The sequence below is a fragment of the Cetorhinus maximus genome, chromosome 12 (genome assembly GCF_964194155.1).
Source record: "Cetorhinus maximus chromosome 12, sCetMax3.hap1.1, whole genome shotgun sequence".
NCBI classification, from domain to species: domain Eukaryota; kingdom Metazoa; phylum Chordata; class Chondrichthyes; order Lamniformes; family Cetorhinidae; genus Cetorhinus; species Cetorhinus maximus.
Window position 1 is genome coordinate 105710726 of NC_135890.1, and position 26035 is coordinate 105736760.

General features: G+C 41.7%; 1 protein-coding gene across 1 annotated transcript; it reads right to left on the reverse strand.

Moving 5' to 3' along the window:
* Positions 1 to 10847: 10847 nt before the first annotated feature.
* LOC144687795 (beta-crystallin B2-like) lies at positions 10848 to 24700 on the reverse strand. Its single transcript, XM_078554300.1, has 6 exons — positions 24655 to 24700; positions 21494 to 21574; positions 21170 to 21288; positions 17134 to 17266; positions 14517 to 14659; positions 10848 to 11172 (listed from the first exon to the last, which is right to left on the reverse strand). The coding sequence occupies exons 2-6, from the start codon at positions 21551 to 21553 to the stop codon at positions 11004 to 11006; spliced, it is 624 nt and encodes a 207-aa protein (XP_078410426.1). The 5' UTR covers positions 21554 to 21574; positions 24655 to 24700; the 3' UTR covers positions 10848 to 11003.
* Positions 24701 to 26035: the final 1335 nt, after the last annotated feature.

Genomic DNA, 26035 nt, shown 5'->3' on the forward strand with positions numbered 1-26035 from the left:
CTCCAGCCATGCCTCCTTTGTCATGCTGCCTGGCCTCCTTCTCCTGTCCTCCAGAAACAGCACCTACCTCCATGTCCTCACCATCTACAACATAACCTGCAGGCAGGCATTGGTGAGGGGTGTGCAGCCTTAGCCTGTCCGATATCATGTTCTGCACAGGCCTCTGCTGAAAAACACCATCTCAATTCTCTCAGGACAGCCATTGTGAAAGCTGCTGGCAGCACTTTAAATCCTGCACACTCATTCCCACTGCCAACTCCATGCCCTGCCTGCCATCCCAAATTGGACAGTTGTTAAACGGACATCTCTCGGAAAATTGAACTGAAAGTCCCACCAATCGCACAGGCGGATTTCCAACCTGGAAATGGCCCCGACATCTGAAAAAACTAACTAGGTGACAAAATTCCACCCGTTGAGTTTTCAAAACCTATAGATTGTAGAAGGGATGGAAAAATGTGGAGGTCAGAAGGTTGACATTTTTAAGATTCTGAGTAAAGTAGAAAATATTACAATTAGACTTAACTGTCAAGAAGGAGGAAAAGTAAGTAAGGCCGAGTATTTGGAATATGTAAGTCCATTGATTTAGACCTAATGTATTTTTAAAAGTGTTTCCAAAAAAAACTGCTGAACAGTTACATACAAGCATGTGAGTTGCAGCAAGCGGAATGATTTATTTGTATCCTTTTGGTAAATCCTCAGTCAGATCCTGAAGCCGGTTTGTGATTGATAATAATTTATATATAAAAGCACTAGCACTGTTAACAAGTGCTTGACATTTGGTAGTAGAATGAAACTCAACTGGAAGCAAAAGACATTCCTAAATAATCTTTTACATCAAACAGCTGCTGTAAATATCACATCATGATAGGAACCCGAAAAGCCAAACATGGTTTTGAATAAAGAAAACCCATAAATTTTACCACTGTATGAAAATAATTTATGTAGCTCATGCTAGAGGCACATTGTGCTGTTGTTAACTGCTTCTATTCCTGGTTTTCATTTTTTTTTTCAATTTTTTTCTCTTTATCCTCCTCTTCTGTAATGGTTGACTCCTTACTGAGATATGGTTTTAACACCACTGTTGTTAACTTGGCCAGGCAGCTATGAGTCATGGGTAATACTACACAGAAAGGCAAAATGTTGGTGCATAATATGAAATACAAAGGAGAACAACAGAAAATTCAGGAGGTGAGGCCTATAGACATATCACCAGCCCATCAGGTATTTTTCTCTCCCGTCCTTGCTAGGATCACATCTGCCCACTCCTTCCTGCCACTACATGTAAATGGTGGCAGGGTGGGTGAGGCCTGGGGTCCCAGAGGATTTTCCTAATTTCCACCACCCCTTCTTTGGTCCTGAGAGTTTGCAGTAAATACTCAATTGGAGGAGAGAGCTTTGTAACAGACTCCTTCCCCCTCCCATTAGCCCCAGATACTTATTTTCTCAGCCAAGGACATCAGTGACAACCTTTTTTCCCCAATCTCCAAAGCACTTCTACCCCTTTAAGGTTCCTCAGTGTTAGGTTTCTGCTCTGCTCACTGGCAGGCTCCATCTTGGCAGCAGGAATCCCATCAGTAGGTCAGCATACATTTTTTATTATTCATTCATGGAACCTGGGCAACGCAAATAAGGCCTGCATTTAGTGCTCGTCCCTAATTACCCTTCAGAAGGTGATAGTAAGCTGCTGCCTTAAACCGTAGCAGTCCCTATGGTGAAATTACTTCTGTAGTGCTTTCAGGTAGGGAGTTCTAATATTTTAACTCAGTGACGATGAAGTAATTGCAATATTTTTCCAAGCCAGGATGGCATGTGACTTGGAGGGAAACTTACAGTTGATAGTGCTTCCATGCACCCGCTTACCTTTGTTCTTCTAGGTGGTAGAGGTCGCCAGTTTGGGAGCTGCTGCCAAAGAAGCCTTGGCAAGTTACTGCAGTGTATCTTGCAGATCGCACGCACTGCAGTCACAGTGTACTGGTGGTGGAGGGATTGAATATTTAAGGTAGTGTATGGTGTGCTAATCAAGCAGGCTGCTTTGTCCTGGATGGAGTCAAACTTTTCAGGGTGTAGTTGGAGTTGCATTCATCCAATTCAAGTGGAAAGTATGCCATCACACACCTGACTTGTGTATTGAAGATGGTGGAAAGGTTGGAAGTGGATCACTCACTGCAGGGTACCTACCCTCTGACCTGCTCTTATAGCCGCAATATTTATGTGGCTGGCCCAGTTAAATTATTGGTCACTGGTCACCCCAAGATGCTGATGTTGGGGGTTTCAATGATGGTAATGTCGTTGAATGTCAAGGGAGGATGGTTAAACTCTGTCTTGTTGGAGATGGTCATTAACTGACTGTTGAATAGTGCAGACGTTATTTGCCACTTACCAACCCGAGCCTGAATGTTGTCCAGGGCTTGCTGCCTGTGGGCAGAAACTGCTTCATTATCTGCAGAGTTGCAAATAGAACTGAACACTGCAATCATCATATTAATAAGCACCAGCCAGGAAAGTGGGGTTTGCACTGGGTGGACATGAAAGGATCAGCAGAAACTGCTGAAACTTCACCCCAACAGGAAAATCATGAGCATCAACAGGCTATTTGACTTTGAAGCCAGCCTGGGTGATTTAATACTGTTTTTGCCCAATCTTCAATTTCCAACAGAAATTATTGGTAATTGATCAGAAGCAGGAAGTCTGGCTGAAATTTCCTACCCATTTATATTCATTGTGTTGCCCCCTGCTGCTGATGTTGGCTGAGATCAGCTAAGATATGTTAGGAAATAGAGATAGTTTAAGTAAGTTATATTGGTGTTTGTAGGTGTTAGGAAAGAGTTTTAGCTTTAAAGTTTAAGCTTGATTTATATTTCTGTGTCTGTGTGTTAAGAAAGGTCAAATGGAGTTTTAGGTTCACTTTAAAAGGGTGCTTGCATTTCTAATGAGGTTTTTTATGACTTTTGCAGCTAAGTTAAACAAACAAGTATAGAAGAATTGAACCGTTGGCTAGCAACAGGGGCGCAGAGATGCAGGTCCCCCCCACAGACACACACACAGAAGAAGAGAAACAGCAGTTTTTGATTTGGAAGCTGTGGAGTTCAGTTGGTTTTTTTGAAAGTGGCTGGCACGGGAGACTGGAACAAAACGGACGGATAGCCAGTTCCAAGCTAAGGAAAACCCCAAAATCCAGGGGAGTGGAAGAGGGGAAAGCCCAAAGAAGACCTTCTAGTCAAAGGAAGGACAGGAACCTGGAAAAGGCCCTGTTAGGTGAAGTTAAGAGTGGGGGCAGAGAGAAAGGCTCCAAGCTTCAGATTTAAAGAGACAAAAGCTGCAGAAAGCAGATTTAAAGTGAGAACAATTTGCAAGAGGCAAGAAAGTCCAAAGAGACAACAGAAGGCCTGTAACTCTTTGCTATGGGCATGTGAAACAGTGGTATACTGTTAACGGCTGAGTTGGTGAGAGAGGGTGCATGGAAGATGGTTTGAATACATGGGGTGACCCCAGGATCAGAAGGAGAGTTTGAAATCCTGGAGGTGAACCCTTGCAGAAGGCATCTGAGAGAACGCACTGGTTTGGAAGAAGGTTTCAAAGCGAGTTCTTGGAGAGTGGAGAATTGGAAACCCTCGTGTGAAGGATGGAGTTCAGTGACACTGGTTGGCTCACGGTGTGACAAACGTCTGGGGGAGTTGAGGAGAGATCCATAGCATCTGTTTGGGATGGCATCCGTCACTTGGTTTCAGAGTGTGGTGCGTCCGACAACAGGTTGCTAAAGGTTTACATGGACTGTGTACTTGCTGTGAACATTTAAGTATAAGATAGCTTTTGTAACTTGTGTTATCCTTACAAATCTGTATATATCTGTAAAGGTATAATTGTGGGTGAAGGAGTATTGTTAAATAGTTCATCCTTTCTTATTGAATAAATGTTTTTTTTTGTTATAAGTTCATCAGCTGACTTCGGTGACTCTGTTCAGTAACCACTATCCATGTACCTAAACAAACAATTAAAAACTAGGATCTATCAAGCTGGGTTCCACTCTGGGAACAGGCTTGTCCAGCAGTAACCTCAGCCTGGGATGGTAACAGATAGTATAAGCCAAAGATTGAACATGCCTGGTCTAAGTATCTCCGTAACACATGAGGCAATACCATCACACTCTATGCCATTTGAAGAACTTCCAGCTGTTTTTGCACATTCAAAAAGGCACCTGGCAGCATCATCTTCAATTTTTGCAGTGCAGTGACACCTTTTGGCATAAACCTTATTACAGTGTTTAGAAACAAAATTGCCAGCACTTTTTGTTAAAAATTGTACCAGTTTAAAGGAGAAGGAGTTTTCTACTTTTATTTGTTGAAATAAAAAAGCAGGCCCTAAACTTTATTGGGGGGACTTGCAAAGGTGACAGGCATTCCACTCCTCGCCTTCCCTCTTGATCCTACGGCACCCTCCCCTCCCCCCACCTTTCAGCCCGCCCTTGGGAGGGGAATTAAATTCCACCCATTATATGCAGGTACTTCTGATCTCTGGCCTGTACTGAATTAACTGATTTCAGTGGTTCAACAGTTAGAGCTTTATAATAGATTTGATTACCCCCAGACCAGAGGGAGATAAATGAACAAAAGTTCTTCCTGTGATTGGTATCCAGCGATATTTATGGTGAATGTACATGTACAGACATCAGGTGAGAATAGAGTTCAGCTATGATGCCTTTCTTCTCTTCAGCTGAATAGGCTACTACCACTCGTTCCTGGATTTTCCAATCGGTGGTATTATTGTGATGATGGTAATTCATTTATTTTAAATGAGTTACCGCTGACAATAAAATAACATTGATCAGAAAATCAAGACTCCACTGCCCAAGTTCATACATGAAGAATTTCTAGTGTAAAAGAAGATAACATTAATCAAAGATACCCAACATGAGGCAGTGCGTTGAGTCATTGCTGACAGCCTATACACCAGATCCTAGATTTATCATTGATATCCTGCACATCAGCCCCAGGTAGGAAAGATATTGACGTGAAATGTCTCCTGTATCATCTGAAAATCACAGTAACAAGGGTAAATATTAAAAGCTGTGGTTTTACGTTGAACTGCATGACAAATTAAAGTAATGGATTATCAGTTTATATTTCATGCCCTGTATTGTTAACATCTAAAATCACAGATAGTAATTGTCGTGTTTTTATAATGATATAAAGGTACCAATCACTCATTTGGAATTCAATTGGGTTCATTTATTTAAAATAGGCACACGAGAACATGTATACATGGATAGAAAGCTTGAGGACATCAGCAGTAGAACTGTATGTGCTGTTTTCTGCTCACAGGCCAAAATGAAACTGAGGTTGGATCACATGACACATTTCCCTTCTGATGATGTAATGCTGCTATCCCTTAAAGGCATATTACAACAGTAATAATATTGCGTATTATGACAATTCCGTGTTGTATGGTTTGGGTTGCCACAATTTTTGCCACCATGATACTGGAAGTTTTCATTTCATTAAAAAAAAGTTTCATTTTTGCATCAAACACTGGATGTGTAGAATAAGCTGCCAGTATGAAGCAATTAATGTTGTGTTCATCAGTATCTTTTTAAAAAGAAAGGTGGATGAATATCTGGCCAGGGACATGATTGAGGATTATTCAGGATAAGCTGTTTCTCAGCTTCCTAAAGGACCTAGTCAACAATTAATTTTGTGGAGTGTTAGGCTAAATTGACATTGAGGATCTTTGCTTGATTTGGCTTCCTGGGAAGCAAGATGGCATTTGTGAAACTGCCACTTTGTAAGTATGCAATCACACTGTACAGGTCTCAGTGAATTCTGCAATCACATTGCTACACATTATACAGGCCTCAATGAACTATTCCTAGTTGGTCCAGCCAAACTGAAACTATTCAATTTGAAAGTGAACTGTAGTCCCAGAAGCTGCTCTCTTATTAGAGAGAATTGGTATTAAGTTGGCAAGGGTCACACACCTCAGGCAAGGGCCTTCATAGAAGGCCTCAGCCAGGAATTGAACCCACACTATTGGCATCACTACAATACAAACCATCCAGCCAACTGAGCTAACCAACACTCTGGTCCATTACAAAGGTTTTTCTTAATCACAGCCCTGCACTGACACACTGTGGCTACATTGCTTTATGACAAGTGATAAAGATTATCAAGGTATGTAGCGGCAGATTTCACCTTTTCTCCACTGGATGTTTTCAGATAATTATTAAGCAAAGAACCAGCCCCCAAAAGAACAATTTGGTACATTAGGGCTCTGTCACCTAGGATGAAGTGTGTGAAAATTTAGTCTTCTAATCGAATGTCTCAGCTTTGCATAGTTATGGTTGGGGGGGGGGGGGGGGGGGGGGTTGTGGCAGACAGTATGACGAGAAAGCTAAAAATTGGCTTCACGCCGTTGTGAAAGCAGTTTGTGACCGTCCGTTCCACCTGGCAATGGCAGGGCTGCATTTCCCACCGCCAAACATCAGGAACCTAATTTCAATACTTTAGCGTCTCATTATAAGTCCTGTTCGCCAGAATCACCCCCCCCGTGCTGGATCATTCAGGCTCATCGGTGTGCAATGTTTCACAACTGTACATAAGCGACGTGCACCTGGCGAGCTGCACTTCACTCGGGACTTCAAAGTTTGTTTGCCTACCTTGCTTCGGGCAGCACTAGTGGCCATCAGTGCCACGCTTCACAGGCAGCACCACATTACTTTCAGGGGGGGCTCATGGGCAGGTCTATACCTACCAGACCAGCCGTAAAGCTTTTCAATGGCTGAGGGGCTAGGGCTTGCTTGGGGAAGGGGGAGAAGTGGCCTCAGGCAAGGGAAGTTGCTGCAGGGCAAGGACTGTACTGGGGAAGGGGGCTATCCCAGAGTGTGTGTGTGGGGACATATGTTGATTTGTGCAAATGGCCTCAAGATGGTGAGGGCTGAGGAGGCAGTCTCCAGAGGAGATGAAGCCAGATGGAGATGTGAGGGTGTGTGTGAGGGAGTGAGTGGTGATGTCCCTTGAGCTGGCAATGAGTAAGATGCCAGTGAATGTGCGATGGCTGTGAGTGTGGGTTGCTTTACCCTGGTGGCATGGATGAGGTTATTCACCTGGTTGCTGCACTGGATGGCCGACCTCTTGTGTGCAGCATTGGCACTGACCGCCTCTGCCACTGCCTCCCAAGCCGGAGTGGTGAGACTGATGGGCCTCCTGCAGCCAGACTGGGGGTAGAGGGCATCGTTTGCAGGTGGCGTTTAGGGCTGCATCACTGAATCGGGGAGGCTGCACTCTTCTTGGCTTTTGGGGCCATGTCTTCACCAGAGCAGTCCTGGGCTGCAGGCATTGAGAAGCACACGCGCAGCTGCAGTTTAAATATGGCGCCCTGCATGAGGAAGCAGCGTGGTGGGTAAATCAGAGGCAGCCCGCCAGCGAGATGACGTGTTTCCTGTGGCTGCATAATTAATGAGGCGGGAATAGGACGATACAGCGCAAAAACCCACCATTGCAGCCGTCGGGAAAACAACTATTTTTCCCTCTTGCTACCACACTTTGTGCAAATCTGGGATAATTCTGCCCCTAGATTGTGAACAGCTGGGGCCCAAGTCCTGATCCTTGTGGTACCCCACTAGTCACAGCCTGCCAACCTGAGAATGACCCATTTCTTCCTATTCTCTACTTTCTGTCCATTAACCAACCCTCAATTCATGCTCCCTATCCCATGTGCTCTAATTTTGTTTACTAAACTCCTGTGTGGGACCTTATCAACAGCCTTATGAAAATCCAAGTACGCCACATCCACTGGTTCCCCCTTATCTAAACGCTAGTAACATCCTCAGAAAACTCCAACAGGTTTGTCAAGCCTGATTTCCCTTTCATAAATCCATGTTGACTCTGCCCAATCAAATCATTATTTTCTAAATGTCCTATCATAGATTCTAGTATTTTATCTAGTATCAGTCTAACAGGTCTCTCGTTCTGTGTTTTCTCGCTCCCTCCTTTCTTAAACAGTGGGGTTACATTTGCAACCTTGCAATCTGCAGAATTTTGGAAGGTGACCACCAATGTATCCACTAATGCTACAGCCACCTCTTTTTAACACTCTGGGATGTAGATCATCAGGCCCTGGGATTTATCAATTTTCAGCCCTATTAATTTCTCCAATATTACTTTTTTTACCAATACTAATTTCCTTCAGTTCTTCATTCTCACTTGTCCTTTGGTTCACTATTATTTCTGGGAGATTTCTCGTATCTTCCTCCGTGAAGACAGGCACAAAGTAACTATTTAACTTCTCAGCCATTTCCCTAAACTCCATTATAAATTCTTCTGTCTCTGCATGTAATGAACTCACATTTGTCCTTGCTAATCTTTTCCTTTTTACAGATGTATAGAAGCTTTTACGGTCCATTTTTATGTTTCTCCCTAGTTTACATTCATATTCTAATCTCCCTTTCTTTATCAGTTGCTTGGCCTTCATTTGCTGAATTCTAAAACGGTCCCAATCCTCAGGTTTACTACTTTTTTTTGCCAACTTTATAAGCCTCTTCCTTTGATCTAATACAATTTTTAACTTCCTTTGTTAGCTATAGTTGATTCACTTTTCCTGTTGGGTTTTTGTGCCTTAAAGAAATGTGTATTTGTTGTAAATTATGTATTAGTTCTTTAAATAATAGCCATTGCCTGTCTACTGTCATACCTTTTAATTTGTTTTCCCAATCCACCACAGACAACTTGCCTCTCACGCATTCATAGTTTCCTTTGTTTAAATTCAAGACCCTAGTTTCAGATTGAACTACATCATTTTCAAACTAAGTGGAAAATTCTATCATATTATGGTCACACTTCACTAAGGATTCGTTTACAACAAGATTATTAATTGGCCCTCTCTCATTGCATGATATTAGATCTAAAACAGCCTGTTTCCTAGTTGGTTCCTCAACATACTGCTCTAGAAAACCATTTCATACACATTCTAGGAATTTGTCCTCCACAGTGATCAGCACACAGCAAACAAAGCTCAGAATAAGTCTTTGTTGGGGAGGGGGAAAATTATGAAAATGTGGTTAGCACATTTAGGAGGTGGTCACATCGCAGGTTAGTAGAGAGCAGGCAGAGAGGGAATGGGTGACAGCCAGACCATCTAGGAGTCCCAGGCAGGTAGTGGCAGGGTTCCCATAGGTCTATCTCGCTCACTAACTGGTTTTCCATTTGGATTCTGGTGAGGGCAATGGTTCCTCAGAGAAGTGTATCAAGAGCAGGGCCATGGCACCAGAGGTGGCTCAGCTGCACAGGTGGGGAGAAAGAAGAGTGGAACAGCAATAGTGGTTGGAGATTTGATGGTTAGGAGAACAGGCAGGCATTTCTGAGCTCATAGATACCCAGCCTATATGGAGATTGAAGTCTCCCCTCATTACTGTATTAACCTTGTTACATGCACCTCTAATTTCCTGATTTATACAGTACCCTACATCACCACTATGAGCAATCTCAATGAATGTTTGCTGCCCCTTGTTGTTTCTTATCTCCACCCAAACTGATTCTACACCTTGTTCTTCCGATCTAAGATCCTCCCTCAGGAATGTACTGATCTCATCCCTTATTATCAGTGCTACCCTACCTCCTTTGCCTTTTTTCCTGACCTTCTTAAATGTCGAATTTTCTTGAATATTTAGTTCCCAGCCTTGGTCACCCTATATCTCTGTAATGGCAATTAGATCATATCATTTACTTCTATTCGTGCCATCGATACACCTACCTTGTTGCAAATGCTGCATGCATTCAGATAGAGAGCCTTTATTTCTGCCTTTTTAACATTATTCCATATTTTGCCTCTATTTGATACGAGCCTTTGTTTCTGTTAACTTCCACTTTGGTTTACTACTTTTGAACTTCCCATTATCAGTTTTGTTTTTCTCCTACCTGAATTGCCTCTCTGGTTCCCATCCCCCTGACAAGATAGTTTAAACCTTTCCCAACAGCACTAGCTAATCTCCCCGTGAGGATGTTAGTCCTGGTCCCGTTAAAGTGTAACTCATCCTCCTTGTACAGGTCCCACCTGCCTCAGAACTGGTCCTGATGCCACAGAAATCTAAAGCCCTCCCTCCTACACCATTTCTTTAGCCATGTGTTTATTCAGTCAATCCTCCTATTTCTATACTCATTAGCATGTGGTACTGCAAGAAATACCGAGATTACTGCCTTAGAGGCCCTGCTTTTCAATCTCTTTCCTAGCTCCCTGAAATCTGCTTTCAGGACCTCATCCATTTTTCTATCTATGTTGTTGGTACCAATGTAGACCATGATCTCTGGCTGTTCGCCCTGCCCCAAAAGAATGTCCTGCAGCTGCTCGGTGACATCCCTGACCCTGGCACCAAGGAGCCAACACACCATTTTGGAATCACATCTATGACTGCAGAAATGCGTGCCCATTCCCCTAACTATTGAATCTCCTACCACTACTGCTCTTCCACTCTTCTTCCTCCCCACTTATGCAGCTGAGCCACCCGTGGTGCCATAGACTTGGCTCTTGATACACTTCTCTGAGGAACCATTGCTCTCACCAGAATCCAAATGGAAAACTGGTTAGTGAGCAAAACAAACTCACAGGACCCCTGCGCTACCTGCCTGGTCGTCCTAGACTGCCTGACAGTCAGTCATTCTCTCTCTGCCAGCTCTCTACTAACCTGCGGTGTGACCACCTCCTAAATGTGCTAACCACATTTTCATAATTCTCCCACTCCCCAACAAAGACTTTGTTTGCTGTGTGCTGATCACTGTCAGGCATCCTACCAATGTATTCCACTATGGGGAACATCAGAGTTGATCCACACCAAATGTACAAAAAGAAAAACACACAATAGAGAAGGTGAGCTTGAAGTGCGGGATTTTATTGAATTGACTCAGCTGTTGTATTCATGCAGAACACTGTGGGGAGGCATTCATTTAACCTGTGGTTAGGAATTTAGCAGCAAATCAGTGAGAAACTGATGGCAAGAAGCTTAGGAGCAGAGTAATGTTTCAATTAGTGGGATGAAAGATTCCCCTCTGGTGCCACTGCATATCCCTAATGCGTCTGACAGACTGGATCTGAGGCTGCTGGGCTCCAAATTCATTTACATCCTTGTACTCTCTCTTCTCAAGTAGGTACTGGTAGCCTCTGTAGCCTGGGTACTGGTATCCAACCCATCTGGAAGAAAGACAAAACAGGAGTAACTGAAAGAGGAACACCACAAATCTCATCCTCTCACACAAAGGAAATCCAAAGATAAGACTTCCAACCCCAAGGCAGTGCTGAAGTAACCGATCTGAGCACGGACAGTAGTGGAACTGCTACGTTTGGCCTCACAGCCCTCAATTCGAGAAAGATATCCTGGCATCATCTTCTTGATCACTCTTCAGCAACTCCTGCTGAACATGAGTGTATGTGCGGACATCAGGTGAGGACAGGATGGGGTTGAATTATTGAACATGTAGTTGATATTCACTGTCAAGGTTAGACATGAAAGATAGTCAGTTGGGTGAAAGGGAATTGAAAATATTAAATCATTCTTTCCTCCCAGGTCAAAATACTCCATATAAGGATATATGGAGTAGAAGATCGCCAAGAAGTACACCAATCTGCAGGTCAGTCAAAGCACAGAATTTTTTTGTATTTAAAAGACTACCTGTAGACTGCACTATTGATTTCATTGATGGGTCTGGGGAGTAAATGAGGTGTCAGCCATGGCTCAGTGGTAGCACTGTTACCTCTGATTCAGAAGATTGTGAATTCAAGCCCCACTCAGAAATTGAAGCTCATAATCTAGGCTAATGCTTTAGTACAGTACTGAGCGAGTGCTGCACTGTTGGAGGTTGCCTATTTTGGACTCTTGAACCCTCAATAAAACAGATTACCTGATAATTTATCTAATTGCTGTTTGTGGAAACTTGCTGTGCACAAATTTGTCTGATGCATTTTGTACAATGACTACACAAAAGATTATTTCATTACTTGAAAGTGCTTTGAGAAGTCAAGAAAAACGCTATATAAATACAAGTTCTTTCTTCTAAAGCACTTTTTGGGGAAGAAAAGAAAAATGAAAAACATTTGGAGGAAACAAAAGTATAAAAAAACTCAGCATAAAGCAAAGAATTGGGGAAAAATTTCCAGGGGGCTCTCCAATCTCTCTCAGCAACTTAAGTGGAAACCCTGAGAAATGGTATAAATGGGTCATTTACATGATTTCTCTAGGAGTTCTGCCAATCTCCTATCAGAAGACCCCATCTGGGAATTCCAGAGGATTGTAATAATGAAGATAATGGCGATTGGATTGGCATTGTTAGTGCATGTGTTATCAGAGTTGTGTTAGGGAGGCTGTGACAACTTAAGATTGTGTTAGGGTCCCTCTTATACTGAGGACTGCATTTTGTGCTTAAAACAGTCTGGAGAATACTACTGAGGCAGGATTTGGAACATGTCCAATCAGCCCCAAGATCATAAAGGTAATTGTTTATTATTTGTGTAGTTCTCATCTTCTCGTAGCTAAGGAATAGCTTTAACTCTTTTTCCTAAATGTACTTAGGCAACTTATTAGTGAAGGCTGTGTATCTCTACTATAGAGAATTCAAGTCTCTGGAATGCTGAGCCAATGGAAGCTAATGTAAACAAAGGGTAAAGGTCATAGGAGGTTAATAAAGTAATGGCCTGCGTGGAGAGGAGAGTATTATAACCAGACTGTTGTAATGCAGAGTTGTGGAAAATTGAAGGTTGGTTAATCTGCTACTGAGCTCACCAACTGTAACATAAGGTTTCCCATAGCCTATGTATCATTGTGTGTGTTGCTGGTAAGTATCTATAAATCTGTAAGCAAAAGACTGCATTTAAAACTTTAATTTCCAGCATAGAGACAACAGCTCCAAGCTTGTCTCTCTAGCATTTCTAACAGTTTGTTCAGAACTATGGATGTAGTGTTTTGCTCGCCTGACATCAATATTTTTCCTGAACATGGCAAAGGCCTCACACAACTTGACTTCTGTTTTTTTATCTTGTATCTTTAAGGCTGTCACCTGTCTAGTTTTGTACTGGATGGTTTGGACTTTGAGTGGGAAATCTGAAAAATTTAAAGTGCAAATCAAATTTAAAGTATTTTCTAAATAGAATCAAGATCCATATCTCTACTTCTGCATTTCATGATATGAAAGTATTAAGGTTATAGGAGCATAGGAACAGAGTAGACCAGTTAGCCCCACAAGCCTTGCAGTGAGGTCGTGGCTGATCTGTGAATTAATCCATATATCCACCTTCCGCCAGTATTCCCTAATACATTTCGGTTAACAAAAATCTAACAATGATCTAACATCTGTTACTCTTTGCAGAAGAGAGTTCCAAACTTATACCACCCTTTGTGTTCCCGTTTGAAAGGCCTGGCTCTAACATTTAAACCATGCCCCCAACTAGTGACTTAGGGATTTCAGGGAACACTCAGCAGTAGCCAAGCACAGTTTGGAACCAGAGCCACAATGCTATACTTTAACCTTCACGCATCTGGATTTGCAGCTGGGAAAAGCAGGCAACCCTATTCACATTGGCATTTTACCAATGTATGTATTCTCTTTGTAGAATGTATGCTAAAAGATGTTAGGGCGCCAAGCAGCACTATAACCTGCATTAAGAGGACAATGACCTGGATTTTGCGATCAGTGGCAAAGCGAAGGCACTTGAAGACCTTGAAGAAGCTGCCTACAAAGATCTAACGATCTCTGTTGCATGAATTTCACCTTTCCTGATGTTAGTTTGAATATGGCGCCAAGTCAAGGGGATCTCCAGACGTCCAGCAACCATTCGTATTAAAGTATTCCCAAAGACAGCAAACCAGGAAGTAAAATGCACTGATTATCCTTCAATTTTAACAAAGTTATAGAGAGAGCAAGATAAATAATTGGGGTGTACACCTTTGGAGTTGAGATATCATAAACAAACTTTATGATATAATTTATTATGTTAAAAGAATGGAAAAATTTGGCTTTATGCAAATCTCAAATTATTATTTCAGAGTCAGAGAGGTTCTTCAGCAGAAGTTATGACTTAGTACACCATTAAAAACCCAGTTACATCACATTAATAAGGAATAATTTTTTGAGGGTTTCTAACAGCAATGTTACAACATAAAGGGAGAAGATCTTGTCATTTCAGTGATTTCTAATTGATTGCAGGCTACGGGGACTTCAACAGCATACCTGATGGAGAAGCATAGAATCACTGACAAGCAACTTTTGGATTTCTATGTTTAACTGCACATGTGAATTCCAGAAGTAGGTGCATATGTGAATTCCAGAAGTTGCTGTCGGTTTCAGGGAAATAATTGTGGCGAACTGGCATTACTATAAAATTCAGGTCAATCATGCAATTACTCAAAGGGGTAATTTCCTAATGCACTGATGCCTCTTCCCAAGTGCATCATTGGAAAATTAGTCTCAATATGTGCATTATCAAGTGGAGTCAAATGATGCTAACACAACGATTTTTTCTAGAAGTCCACTCCCAGTACTCACGTTCCATTCAGAACACGAATGGATGACACTTTCTCCTGGTATCCATGAGCATGGAAACTTGGTACGTCATCATCTATGATTTCAATTTTCTTTCCAGTAAAGTTAGGGTTTTCATAAAGTACAATCTTGTGTTCTTGTCCATCCTGTAGATGTAATGACACAAAGGTTAAGTTCTTTTGAGAGTAGGAGTCATTAAATATTGACCTTTTAGTGGGCACCCTTTGATTTTTATTTTAAACTTCTTCCCTGTTTTTCTCCCCTTCTATCTGACAGCACTGCTTCATAGTGGAGTGTGGTTGCCAGCAGCCTTCCAGCACCTCACTTTAGTGACCGCCCCTCATGTGGGAGCCTTAACACTAAACATCTATAGGCTTGTGGCTTTGGAGGTACCATAGTCAAGTTCAAATCCATCCCCAGCCATCGTCCACATGTATATTTTCCAGCAGAGTTAATGGGATAGATGAGGAGAGGGAACCCTAATTTCTCCCTCCTATTGACTGACAGTCATGAAACAAATTGTAGAATTTGACCGCTGCCTGGAGAAGATTGCAGACTAGTGAAGAAAGCTAGGACCTTTCTGACCTACATCAGCATTGCACAAGGAGGTATGTTTACAATCTAGGCTGTCAGCCATTCTAACAATTATTCAGAGTTGCAATGTTTGTAACATCTACTAGTCCACTTTACAAGTCATTAAACTGAATGTAAAGTCCAGGTCACTAACTACAGCTACATTTGGCTACTTTTTTGTGATCATTTAATTGACATTGGTGGATAAAATGCCACAAGGAAATATTTGCCAATAAGTCAGAAATTCTAGTATGCAAACAGTGAGAAGTACTTGAACCCCTAACTTCCTTAATAATAAGGAACTTTATATAGATGTAAGGCATGATGTGATTGCTTCTTAACCCACCGTGCACATTAGCAAATAGAGGTGTTTAAATTTGGGGAAATAATATATTTTCATAAAAAATGTACCATTACTTTCTTTAGTTATATAATGTTCTAGTTAATTGGAGAGTTTAGTTCCAATAGTCCAGGTAAAAGATTAGGAGCTTTTTGATTGTGATTGCAAGACAATAAGCTCTTTCTAATTTGAAAACTTTGCATCATAGCCCTCTGATTTAGCAGTTGACTAATATGCTTATTTCCTATTCCAGATTATATTAAGTTTATTGTTTTCAACTTGAGGGCTGCACAGAGCAGCAGAATAGCAAGTAGCTGGGATGCTTACAAACATACGAAAAAAGGAGCAGGAGTAGGCCATTTGGCCCTTCAAGCCTTGCTCCACCATTCAATAAGATCATGGCTGATCTGTTTGTGTTGCGAGTTCCACATTCTCATCTATCTTTGATTCCCTTGCTTAACAAGAATCTATCTACCTCTGCCTTAAAAATATTCATTGACCCCACCTCCACCACCTTCTGAGGCAGAGAATTCCAAAGTCGCACAACCGTCTGAGAGAAAAAAATTTCTCCTCGTCTCTGTTCTAAAAGGGCAACCCCTAATTTTAAAACTTTGCCCCCTAGTTCTGGACTCACCCACAAGAGGAAACATTCTTTCCATGTCCATCTTGAGAAGACCGTCAGGATCTTATATACTTCAATCAAGTCACCTCTCAGTCTTCTAAACGCCATTGGAAACAAGCCCAGCCTGTCCAACCTTTCCTCAAAAGCCAACACGCTCATTCCAGGTATCAATCTAGTAAACTTCCTCTGAACTGTCTCCAATGCATTTACACCCTTCCTTAAATAAGGAGACCCAAACTGCACACAGTATTCGAGATGTGGTCTCACCAATGCCCTGCACTGAAACCTCTGTCTGAAGATGTCGTTCTTTCACTGGAGAAGTCCTGAACAGAACCTGCAGTGTTACGGTGCCCAATAAACAGAATCTCCATAGAGTCAGAAGAATAACAGCAAGATACACATATTAATCATTACCCAGTAAAATAATGAACAAAATTTCCAAACTGTGGGACAACATTAAAAGTATTGGCCATTTTGGAATCTGACCCAGTGGGAGTTGCTCTAACTTCCACACTGTAATGGATCATTATAGGTGCCTATGGAGGGATGTAACCTTTAAGTTTCCTATAGTTTCATTTTTCAGAAAAAAAAATTTCACTCCCCTGCAAGTGTTGATTCATGCTGAGGTACAGTTCCAAAAGCAAACCTTTAGTGTTTCATTTCAGCCACCATTCTTCTTTCATGAGCTTTGGTGGTATGTGTTGACAGGCTGATCAATCTTGAGGAGCTTCACATGTCCGCCTGATACTTTCCACACCCAATCTCCACACATATACAGTGCCAATTTTAGATCAGTGAATTAATTAGAATCAACCTCCCCTGCCCCCAGCCCCTTCTCATTCTGATCCATTCCTCCCCCCCCCCACCCCGCCTTATGCCAGAGGTGGAAAATGGTACCACCTCAATCACTGCCTTGGTTGAGATCAGCAAACTGAGCTTAGACAGAAGTTGAACCAGCGAGCTTCCTTATCGATAAGACCGAGTGCCACACCAGGCAGAACTGAGGGGCTTCCATATTTCTGTTGGTCTGATTCTATTTGGTTGGGTTTATTTCAGTTTTAGCTCTACAATCAATACCAACGTACCAGTTTCACAGGTTTGAAGGAAGCAAGACTATCACTCTTGCGGCTGTTTGTCCAAGTATCCCAGCGGGGGTATTCTCCTTTCTCAAATACAAACTGTTCGCCCTTGCAGCCTGTTTGCTCAAAACCAACCCATCTGAAAATAAAACAAAGCAGATTTGGTGTCAGTCATCGATGGATATTATCCACCTTGTAACAATAAAGTTTATTTAACTGGTGACGGGGTCTAGTACTGTTATTACCAACTTCAATTTAGGAGTTCCTTCAAAGATGACGTCCACACTTGAGCTTCCCATTATAAACACACTTGAGGTGGAAATAATGGAAACAGCAATGTCATATGAACGTGTTAAGCATTCATTACTATTATCGTCACCAGTCCTACGCTTTTATTTCCAGTGATAAAACGCAAAAACCATTAATGCTGAAAATCTGAGATGGAAACAGAAAATTCTAGAAATGTACATAGCAGGCGAGCTAGCATCTAGAAAGGAGGCTACTGTCATATACTATACATTTCCAGCATTATATTTCCATTTTCTTAAATGTGGAAATTGGACATCTTGTTCTCTTGTCTGTGAGATCAGTGCAAATTTTCTGTTGCTTCAGATTTTTTCCTCTCTTTTCCTGAAGGTGCTGACACATGCTGAAGTACAGTTTCATGGGTGCTGAAAGCTTTCTAGTCGCTCAAGTTGGTTATTCAATTCTGGAGGTGCAACATGTGATTGCCCAACTTATCCTTACCTTCTGCATGCATTCCAGAAGTGGTCACTAGATCATGATCAGGACCTTGACTCATGGACATTTAAGCCAGTTGATGTACTTAGCTTAACACAGAATAGGGGCCTTCCTGCTCTGTATGTTTTAATACCGTGACACAATTACTTCACCAGATAGTCTACCTACCCACTGAAACCGAAGGGATTTTATACATGCCTCTTTTTGAGAGAACTTTCTCCAATACTCATCTTTTGAGTCTCTTTGCTTTCCAAACATCTGCTAAGAAGATGGATTGGAGACCTGCTCCCAATTACTCTCTGGAATTGGTCCCTAAGGGTGATTGAGACAACGCTGGGGGAAATAAGTGGTCACATCCAGAGATTAAAGCCTTGGTTAAAGCTTTCTTCCTGCCATCTGTACATTAGACCCCCTGTTCTTCTCTCATTGGCTTTTCACCTCCCTAATTTTCTTTTGAAATATTTTCCATCTAGGCTCTCTCCTTTCATTTTCTTCTTTGTGCTTAAAAGGTCTTTATTGTTTATAGCCTTTTCCTCACCATGAGTCTTCCTATTCATTCATGTTTTGTCTTAGGTAGTTTTCTCTATAATGTTCATACAGTTACTCAGGTACTGAGTTATGCCTAGATTAGACCATCTATCTTTTTTTACTTGGGGTTTTCCATCTCAATTCATATATTTTTAACAGTCTGACTGAAGTACAGTTCAGTCTGATGACTCTATTGCTGTTGTTTCCTGCTCTAGTTCTGAACTGAACAATCTCTTCAACTTTGCTTCTAATTTCCACCCTTCACTTGCCTTTGCACAGTCCACTTCTGACTCCTCCCTTCCCTTCCTCGACTTCTCTCTCTCTCTCTCCATTTTTGGGGATAGGTTATCGACCAATATCCACTATAAACCCACCAACTCCCACACTTCGCTTCCTGTAAGATCTTTATACATTAGCCAGTTTCTCTGTCTCTGTTGCATCTGTTCTGATGATACAACTCTCCACACCAGCGCTTCTGACATGTTTTCCTTTTTCCTCAACTGAGGAATCCCCCCAATGTGGTTGATGGGGCCTTCATTGAATTCCTTGCACTTAAGCTGTCACCACTTCATCTCCTTCCAAGAGCCATAATATGATTCTGCTTGTCCTCGCCTTTCACCCCATCACACTCCACATTCAATGCATCATCCTCTGCTATTTCCGTCACCTCCAGTGTGATGACACCACCAAATATCCTCCACTCCCATACCCTTTTACCTCCTCCCTTCTTACTCTCCAAGGCTCACAACATCCCCAATGATTTACTTTCAGTTTATTTTGCCCATCCACATTGGGGAGACCAAACGCAGATTGGATCACCACTTTGCAGAACACCTCCATTTAGTCCGCTAGTGTAATCTTGAGCTTTCAGCTGCCTGTCGTTTTAACTCTTTGCTCCATTCCCAGTCTGACCTTTCTGTCCTCAGCCTTCTACCCTGTTCCAATGAAGCTCAGCGTAAGCTTGAGGAATAGCACTTCATCTCTTGATTAGATGCTTTACAGCCTTATGGACTAAACATTGAGTTCAACAATTTCACAACATAACCTCTGCCCCCCAATCTTTTTTGTGCTTTTGCTTTTGGATGGCAGCTGTAGTTAATGGTTCTGCTTTTCCCATTTACACTTCCTCCAGATACATCTTTTGATTCTTTACTTGTCCCATTATCACCCTTTTTACCTTGCATCATCATCATCATAACCATGGCCTGAATTTTCCCATTGGCAATTTGGGGGCGGGGCCCGCTCGCCGACGGGAAAATGACGCGAGATGACGTCGGGAGAAACCCTTGACATCATCCCACCCCATTTAAATATTCAAGAAGGCGGGCGGACAGTGAAATCAGCTGTCCGCCCGCCGACCTGTGAATGGCCAATTGAGGCCATTGACAGGATAATTAAGGTAATTAAAGGCCCTGCCCGTCCAACCTTAAGGCTGGTGGGCAGGCCAAGAGCCCCAGCAGGCTTCTGATAAAACATGAAACCTCATCCACTGGTGGGATGAGGTTTAATGTCCGTTTTAAAAGTCTTAAACAAACTTCATGTGAAATTTTTTAACATTTCCCATCTCGTGTGACATTGTCACATGAGGGGGACATGTTAATATTTTTTTTATTTTTCTATTTTGACACTTTGAAGCACTATCAGTGATCTCCCTAAGACAGCACTTAGTCTCAGGGAGCAGTGTGCTCTTTTGCGCGCATGCGCGAAAAAGCGCACTTTGACAGTTGGGGAATCCCTCCCATCCCGCACAGGAAGCGCATAGCACTTCCCATTGGGCAGACCGCTGGGTGGGCCTTAATTGGCCTGCCCACTTAAAATGGTGGCAGGGCCCGCTTCGGCGGCGGAGTCCGGCTGCCCACCCGCCACTGAGTCGGTGGGGCCCGCCCGCTGGCCTAGGGCAAAATTCTGCCTCATCTCTTTTGTCACTTAATATCTCCTACCTTCAATCCTATCACCGGCCTTCCCTTTTTAATGTTGCTTGTTAGCACAGAGCATGAATATTGCTGAAAAGAGAGACATGTTGCTTTTCATCAGGGCAAAGTTGGGGAGCCTATAGTTCCCCAATGCTTTCCCCATGGTAATGCCTCGGCCAATCAAAGTCAACTTGCTAACTGATCAATACCCTTTACTCTTGTAGTAGAAATTGTTGTGAGTGTTTGAAATTTGGCATTCTTGCATTTGGCCTGATGAATGCAAGACGAAAAACTTTAGCAACATGTCTCGCTTTTCAGCAATATTCAAGTTCGGTACCTTCCCTTTTGTTCTTGCCCCCCCCCCACATTACCCCACCCTCCCCTTTCCCCGACTTTGTAACAATTGCATCTCTAAACTTCACCAGTTCTGACAAAAGGTCATCAACCTGAAGTGCTAACTCTGTTTCTCGCTCCACCGATGCTGACATACATGATGGGTATTTCCAGCATTTTCTGTCTTTATTTCAGATTTCCAACATCTGTAGTATTTTGCTTTTGTTTATGTACATTATTTTCAGGTTTACCAGACTCCATTTTTATCCAATGCACTTCCCAGTTAACCAAATATGTGGCAAGAGATATTAATCCAATGTAGTCCACCAATGGCCACATTTGTCCTAAGTTACCCTTATGTGGCTAGTCTGATTCTTTTTATCCAGTATATTTGTTCATTTGACTGCAAACTCTCCAGGTTTCCTGCAATCCCCCAAATGTTCATATGAAGCATAAACCACCAATCCGTTGGGCTAAATGGCCTGTTTCTGTGGTGTAAAGTTTACATAATTCAATGTAATACTTACGGTCCAGTGTGCACCACAAGGGAGCCAACTTTCCCCAATCCAGTCTCTTTCAAGTTGGGACAAGGGCCATTCACTTCGTGGAAACGGCCCTGGAAATTTTCCTGCTCATACAGGGTAATCTGAAACAGTGCAATGAAGTGTGATTCAGGCTAGTCATTTTGTTATTTTGAATAAGAATGGGGAAACCAATCCAAATAATTTTTAGATCGGAAAGCGTGTAGCTGACAGTATCATCCAATTGTCCTTGTTTAAACAGGACCGAGTGGCGGATACAACATTCATAGATAGTTAGGTTGATATGAAAGAAGAAAGGAATGGACCAACCTTATGGGCAACTGTGGAGGTGGGATGTTGCTTGGGAGTTGGGTTTTGTTCAGATGCCATTGTTGCTGGATGTATGTGTTTCTGCCAATCAGAAGAGATAAAAAGGAGTAAACTGATTATACTTGTCTGATAACTATTGAAACAAACTGCAATGGTCTGGTTTTGCAGTTGTAACGACAGCAAAACTGTCAGTGTTCTCCGTCATTACTCTGTGAAACTGACAACAACTTCTGGCATTTGCAGATTTGCAATCAAATACAGAAATCCAGAAGTTTATGTCATTGGTTCCCTGCTTCTCCACAGGCTGTGCTGTTGAAGTTCTTGCAGATGGAAATCAATTAGAAATTACTGACTTGATATAAAATTCCACTTAAATGCTATTTTCTCACTGTAAGACCCTTGAAAAAGTCATGCTTTGTTGAATGAGATGTAACTGGGTTTTTATTGGCACGCTAAGTCAAGTTTACTACTGACCAACTTTTTTGGCCCTGAGAAACAATTTTGTTATTGCAGAATGCTAAGCTTCTCCTTTCCTTGACAAAAGTACAGATTTTTTAAATTATAAATTTTTTTTAAGAATTGTTTAATATTTTAGCTTCTACTTTAACCCCATGTGTATGTCCCAATCCTTATTTTGCTTTCTATTAAATTATAAGTGAATGATAGAACCCATTTGTTATTCTGAGAATTCTTCAATCTTTATTTCACTTTCTGTAAAATTATTTAAAAAAATTAATGATAGCATCTGCTTGTTACTGTGAGAATTCTTCAACTTGATTGGCTGCTAAGCTTGGTGAATAGCATCACTGTTGCTGGATACCCGTGATGACCTAGGCCTGGCGCTATAATGTCAGGAGAGGTGGAATCCATGCCACAGAGTTTGCTGGATCTATGTGGGCAGTTTTCTTTGAGGACAGCAGTGAGCACCATAACTTTGCCACTGACCATAAAATCTGAGACAACACTTCATACTTCGAATCAGGAATAAGTAATTCCTATCCAGTTGTTTTTTGTTAACTAGGTCAACCATCCAGATCGCAGTTGAGTAAGTCTTGCTATTAGGATCCTTCATTAACATAATTAAAATGTGAGTTATTCTACTTTACTCTTATTGATTTCTCTCAAAGTAAATCATGTAAATTAACTCTTCCCAAAATTCAAGCAAATTTAATATTATGTGTTAATATTATCACTCAGAGAGGAACATCTGCAGTTACTTTATAAATGAAAAATTGTTTTTGGCATAAAAGTTACTCAAAATGGTAAAAAAAAACTGAAGCATTTAGAAGTCAATAATATATTCGTATGGTACAAATATGTCAAGCCTCTCTCTTACCGTTCATGATTTGACTTAAGTTCCTTGATTCATTGCAATTTCTTCTCTCGGGTGATCAATTGCATATTTCCAGCAAATTTTCTACTTTATTTGTTGATTAATTCCTGCCATGTAATCACTCCTAAGTATCTGATTCTTTATCTCAACCATCGCAGTGTCATGTTTAGATTCCAGACGGGTATCAGTCTGGTATTAGTTATTTTGCATATATAAATTACATATATTTATATTTACATTACTCATGGTATCCATTATTCTTCTTGTAATATTGATCTAATTTCTTCTTAAAAGTAGGAATTCTGTTTAGGTTTTTAAGGTAAGCCATCAGAAGACCATTATTAACTTAGTTTCTAAAACTCTAGGGCAGTTGCCAGCAGTAACCAAGTAGGTAGTAAATGTCTCCCAGAGGAATTACTTGCTAAGGTCCCGCTGTCTTTCCATGGGTTCTGATTATAACCTGCTCATCTGAGTAGGTGAGAGGGATAGCCACCAAAAGCCTTCTTTAAATATATGGATCAAGTTCCGATGATGTTATCGGGCCCGCCTGCCAATTTAACTTAAGCCTGTTGGAGACGTTCATTGTGGTTCCCCTGCAAAGTGAACCTAAGAGGAAGAGGGTCTGGTTCTAGCAGGTCCGAAAAAGATAAGTGGTTTTCCTTTTGTTTTAGCTCCCTTATCGGGCCAGGAGGAGTGAAAGTGCTCCTCCTTATCTGGCAAGGAAAATTTAGGCTTCCCCTGCTCCAGCCACGGTGCCTCCCCTCTCCAGACCATGAGGCCCTTCAAAACAACATAGCTGAATGCTGGAGACCATTCATATGGGTCCCTGGCAATCGTTGCCTGCCGCCTGACTTTCTATTGGTTTTGAGCATGTGGTTGTCAATTTTGGCTGGGTGTAATCCCGAAGGTTTCACCATATGACCTTCTGCCTCAAACTGCCCTTCAACCCCTCCATGCCCACAATGGGTCCGTGCTTCAGCTGCTATACCCTCCCATTCTAATTTAAAAGGAAACAGACTATTTTTGTTACCCAATTGGATTCATCTTATCTGTTGGTGAAACAACCTTTTTCCCCCATCTCCAATATTTTTTATAACCAATAAATGAAAAATGTTAAAAAAATTAAAAGCATGCTATTTGTTTAATACCTCGATTTTCTCCTGAATTATTTGCAGCAGTTTCCTGGAGATTAATCTTAAATTCCTGGAGTCTGTGAGGCAACCCTTGAGGGTTAACTATTCTATTTGGGCAAGGAGCCGACAGGTCCTATGTAGATGAGACCCAGCTGTTAAATACCCTTCTGGCCTCGTGCTGCTGAAGTCTAAATGATTTGCTGTCTGTGTCAGTCTCTTCCCGCACAACACACACCTCAAGTTAAAATCAGTGACCATGTCTCATGTGAAGGATCATATACTGTTTAATCTTTTAATTTTAATGAATTTCTATGCAACATTAAAAATAACGAGTGCTTTTATCTTAGCTTATATATCTTAATAATGAGATCTGTGGCATTCATTATTATTTTTTAATTTTATCTTGTTACGCACCCTATTTCATACTCAAAACATTCCACTCATTACTGCCTGCCCCTGTACACACACAAATTCCCAGATCTGTACATTATAGTTAACTTTATCTTGTCATCCTACCAGACAACAATTGCAGAAGACCTCCTACTTTCTCAAGCAACTTTCAATGGAAAATATACAATAGTTGACAGACACAAGGCAGGAGAAAATAACTGGTTGCATTAAAATATTTGAATTTTTGTTATTTTACGAAAGTGAACTATTACGTTTGAATTGCCTGCAGATATAAAAGCTCTTACCAGTATCCAGTCGTGTCAGTGCAGGATGACGGTCTGTCAGAGAATTTATACTGAACTCAAACAGAACCATGCCAAAAACTATTTGTTAAATGGTTACAGTGGGCATGTGGATAGATGGATTGGGATTAATGTTAAATAAAGCATCGCTTTTACTGACGTGCAGAGAGCATTGTTTTGATGAACACAAGATGGGTAGAATTATTTCATTAGCTTTCAAATTCATCGGGTGCCCACATTGTTTGGGTTTAGAGCAGAGCGATTTGAAGAGTGCCTGCATCAGCTTTCCTAGTGCCAGCAGCTGCGAGCATGACCCTGCAGACAAAGCACACATCAGCCCTACTCCAGTGGTTTCCGAGCCAGACTCCTAGTCCCTATCATAAACCAGAACTTCACCATAGATCTGGAAAAGACTGGAAATGAGAGTCGGCAACCGAATTAAACACATAAAGTGAAAGTTGCTGAATATGGTGGGGAAAGGCATAGAGAGTCTTGCCTGGATTGCCCCATCTGTGCTTAAATTACTGATAAAGATACCACACAGCAGCTATTCCAACATTAACACCCATTACCTCTATTTCAGATGCAGCACATCATATTGATTGTACTCTTTTCTTCTTTTATTCTTTCCTTATCTGTTCTGAATGTATTGGGAGTGAACTTTTTCTCAGTTTTTGACATAGTTTATGTTTGTGTACAGAAATAAGGCAGGATTCTTATTTTGAGCTAAGAAATTTGGGTGGAGGACCTTTAAAAAGCCTCCACTGGGCTTCCTTATGCTTGTGAAGTCTTGCTGCAATCTGCCAGTTGAGTAGCTCTGGCCTTATTTGCATATTTAAGAGTGAAAACCAGGAGTGGGCCAGCTCTGAGTTTCCTGGATTTGCACTGCTCTTGTACTCTGAGTAATTAGTCTGAGATAAGTGAGGTGCAACAACCACTGTGATCACATTATCAAAGCTGAAATGAGGAATTGGTGAGCTTGAAGAGTCTGGAAACTTTATATAGAGATTCCTGTCACTTGGAAATGTTCTTTCAAACTTTTTTGCAGGTGGTTAGATTGCAGAGCTTGGGGCAGGGGAAGACAGGACAGAGTGGAGCTATTGAGGAAACTCTTTCGAGTTATCAACAGTCACAGATTGCAACTCTTTCGAGTACAATCACAGTTCTTGGTTTCCGGGAGTGGGACATGAACCCACAACCCTCTGATTCAAAGGCGAGGGTGCTATGAACTGAGCCACAGCTGACACCTCGAGCTATTGAGGAAGGTGGACTGGTTCTCGTCCTCCTCTTCCCTATCCTTAATTGTCTCTGTCATGTGCAACAAAGGGAGAAATTTCCCCACCTCCTCCTCCTGTGGAAGATCAGTAGGAAAAGATGGTAGAAG

Excerpts from the sequence above, each read along its gene's own strand:
- LOC144687795 (XM_078554300.1), bottom strand. The coding sequence starts at position 21,553 with ATGGCATCTGAACAAAACCCAACTCCCAAGCAACATCCCACCTCCACA. Across the intron at positions 21,289-21,493 it reads CCTCCACAGTTGCCCATAAG|ATTACCCTGTATGAGCAGGA; the intron begins GTTGGTCCATTC and ends GCACTGTTTCAG. Across the intron at positions 11,173-14,516 it reads ATTCGTGTTCTGAATGGAAC|ATGGGTTGGATACCAGTACC; the intron begins GTGAGTACTGGG and ends TCTTTCTTCCAG.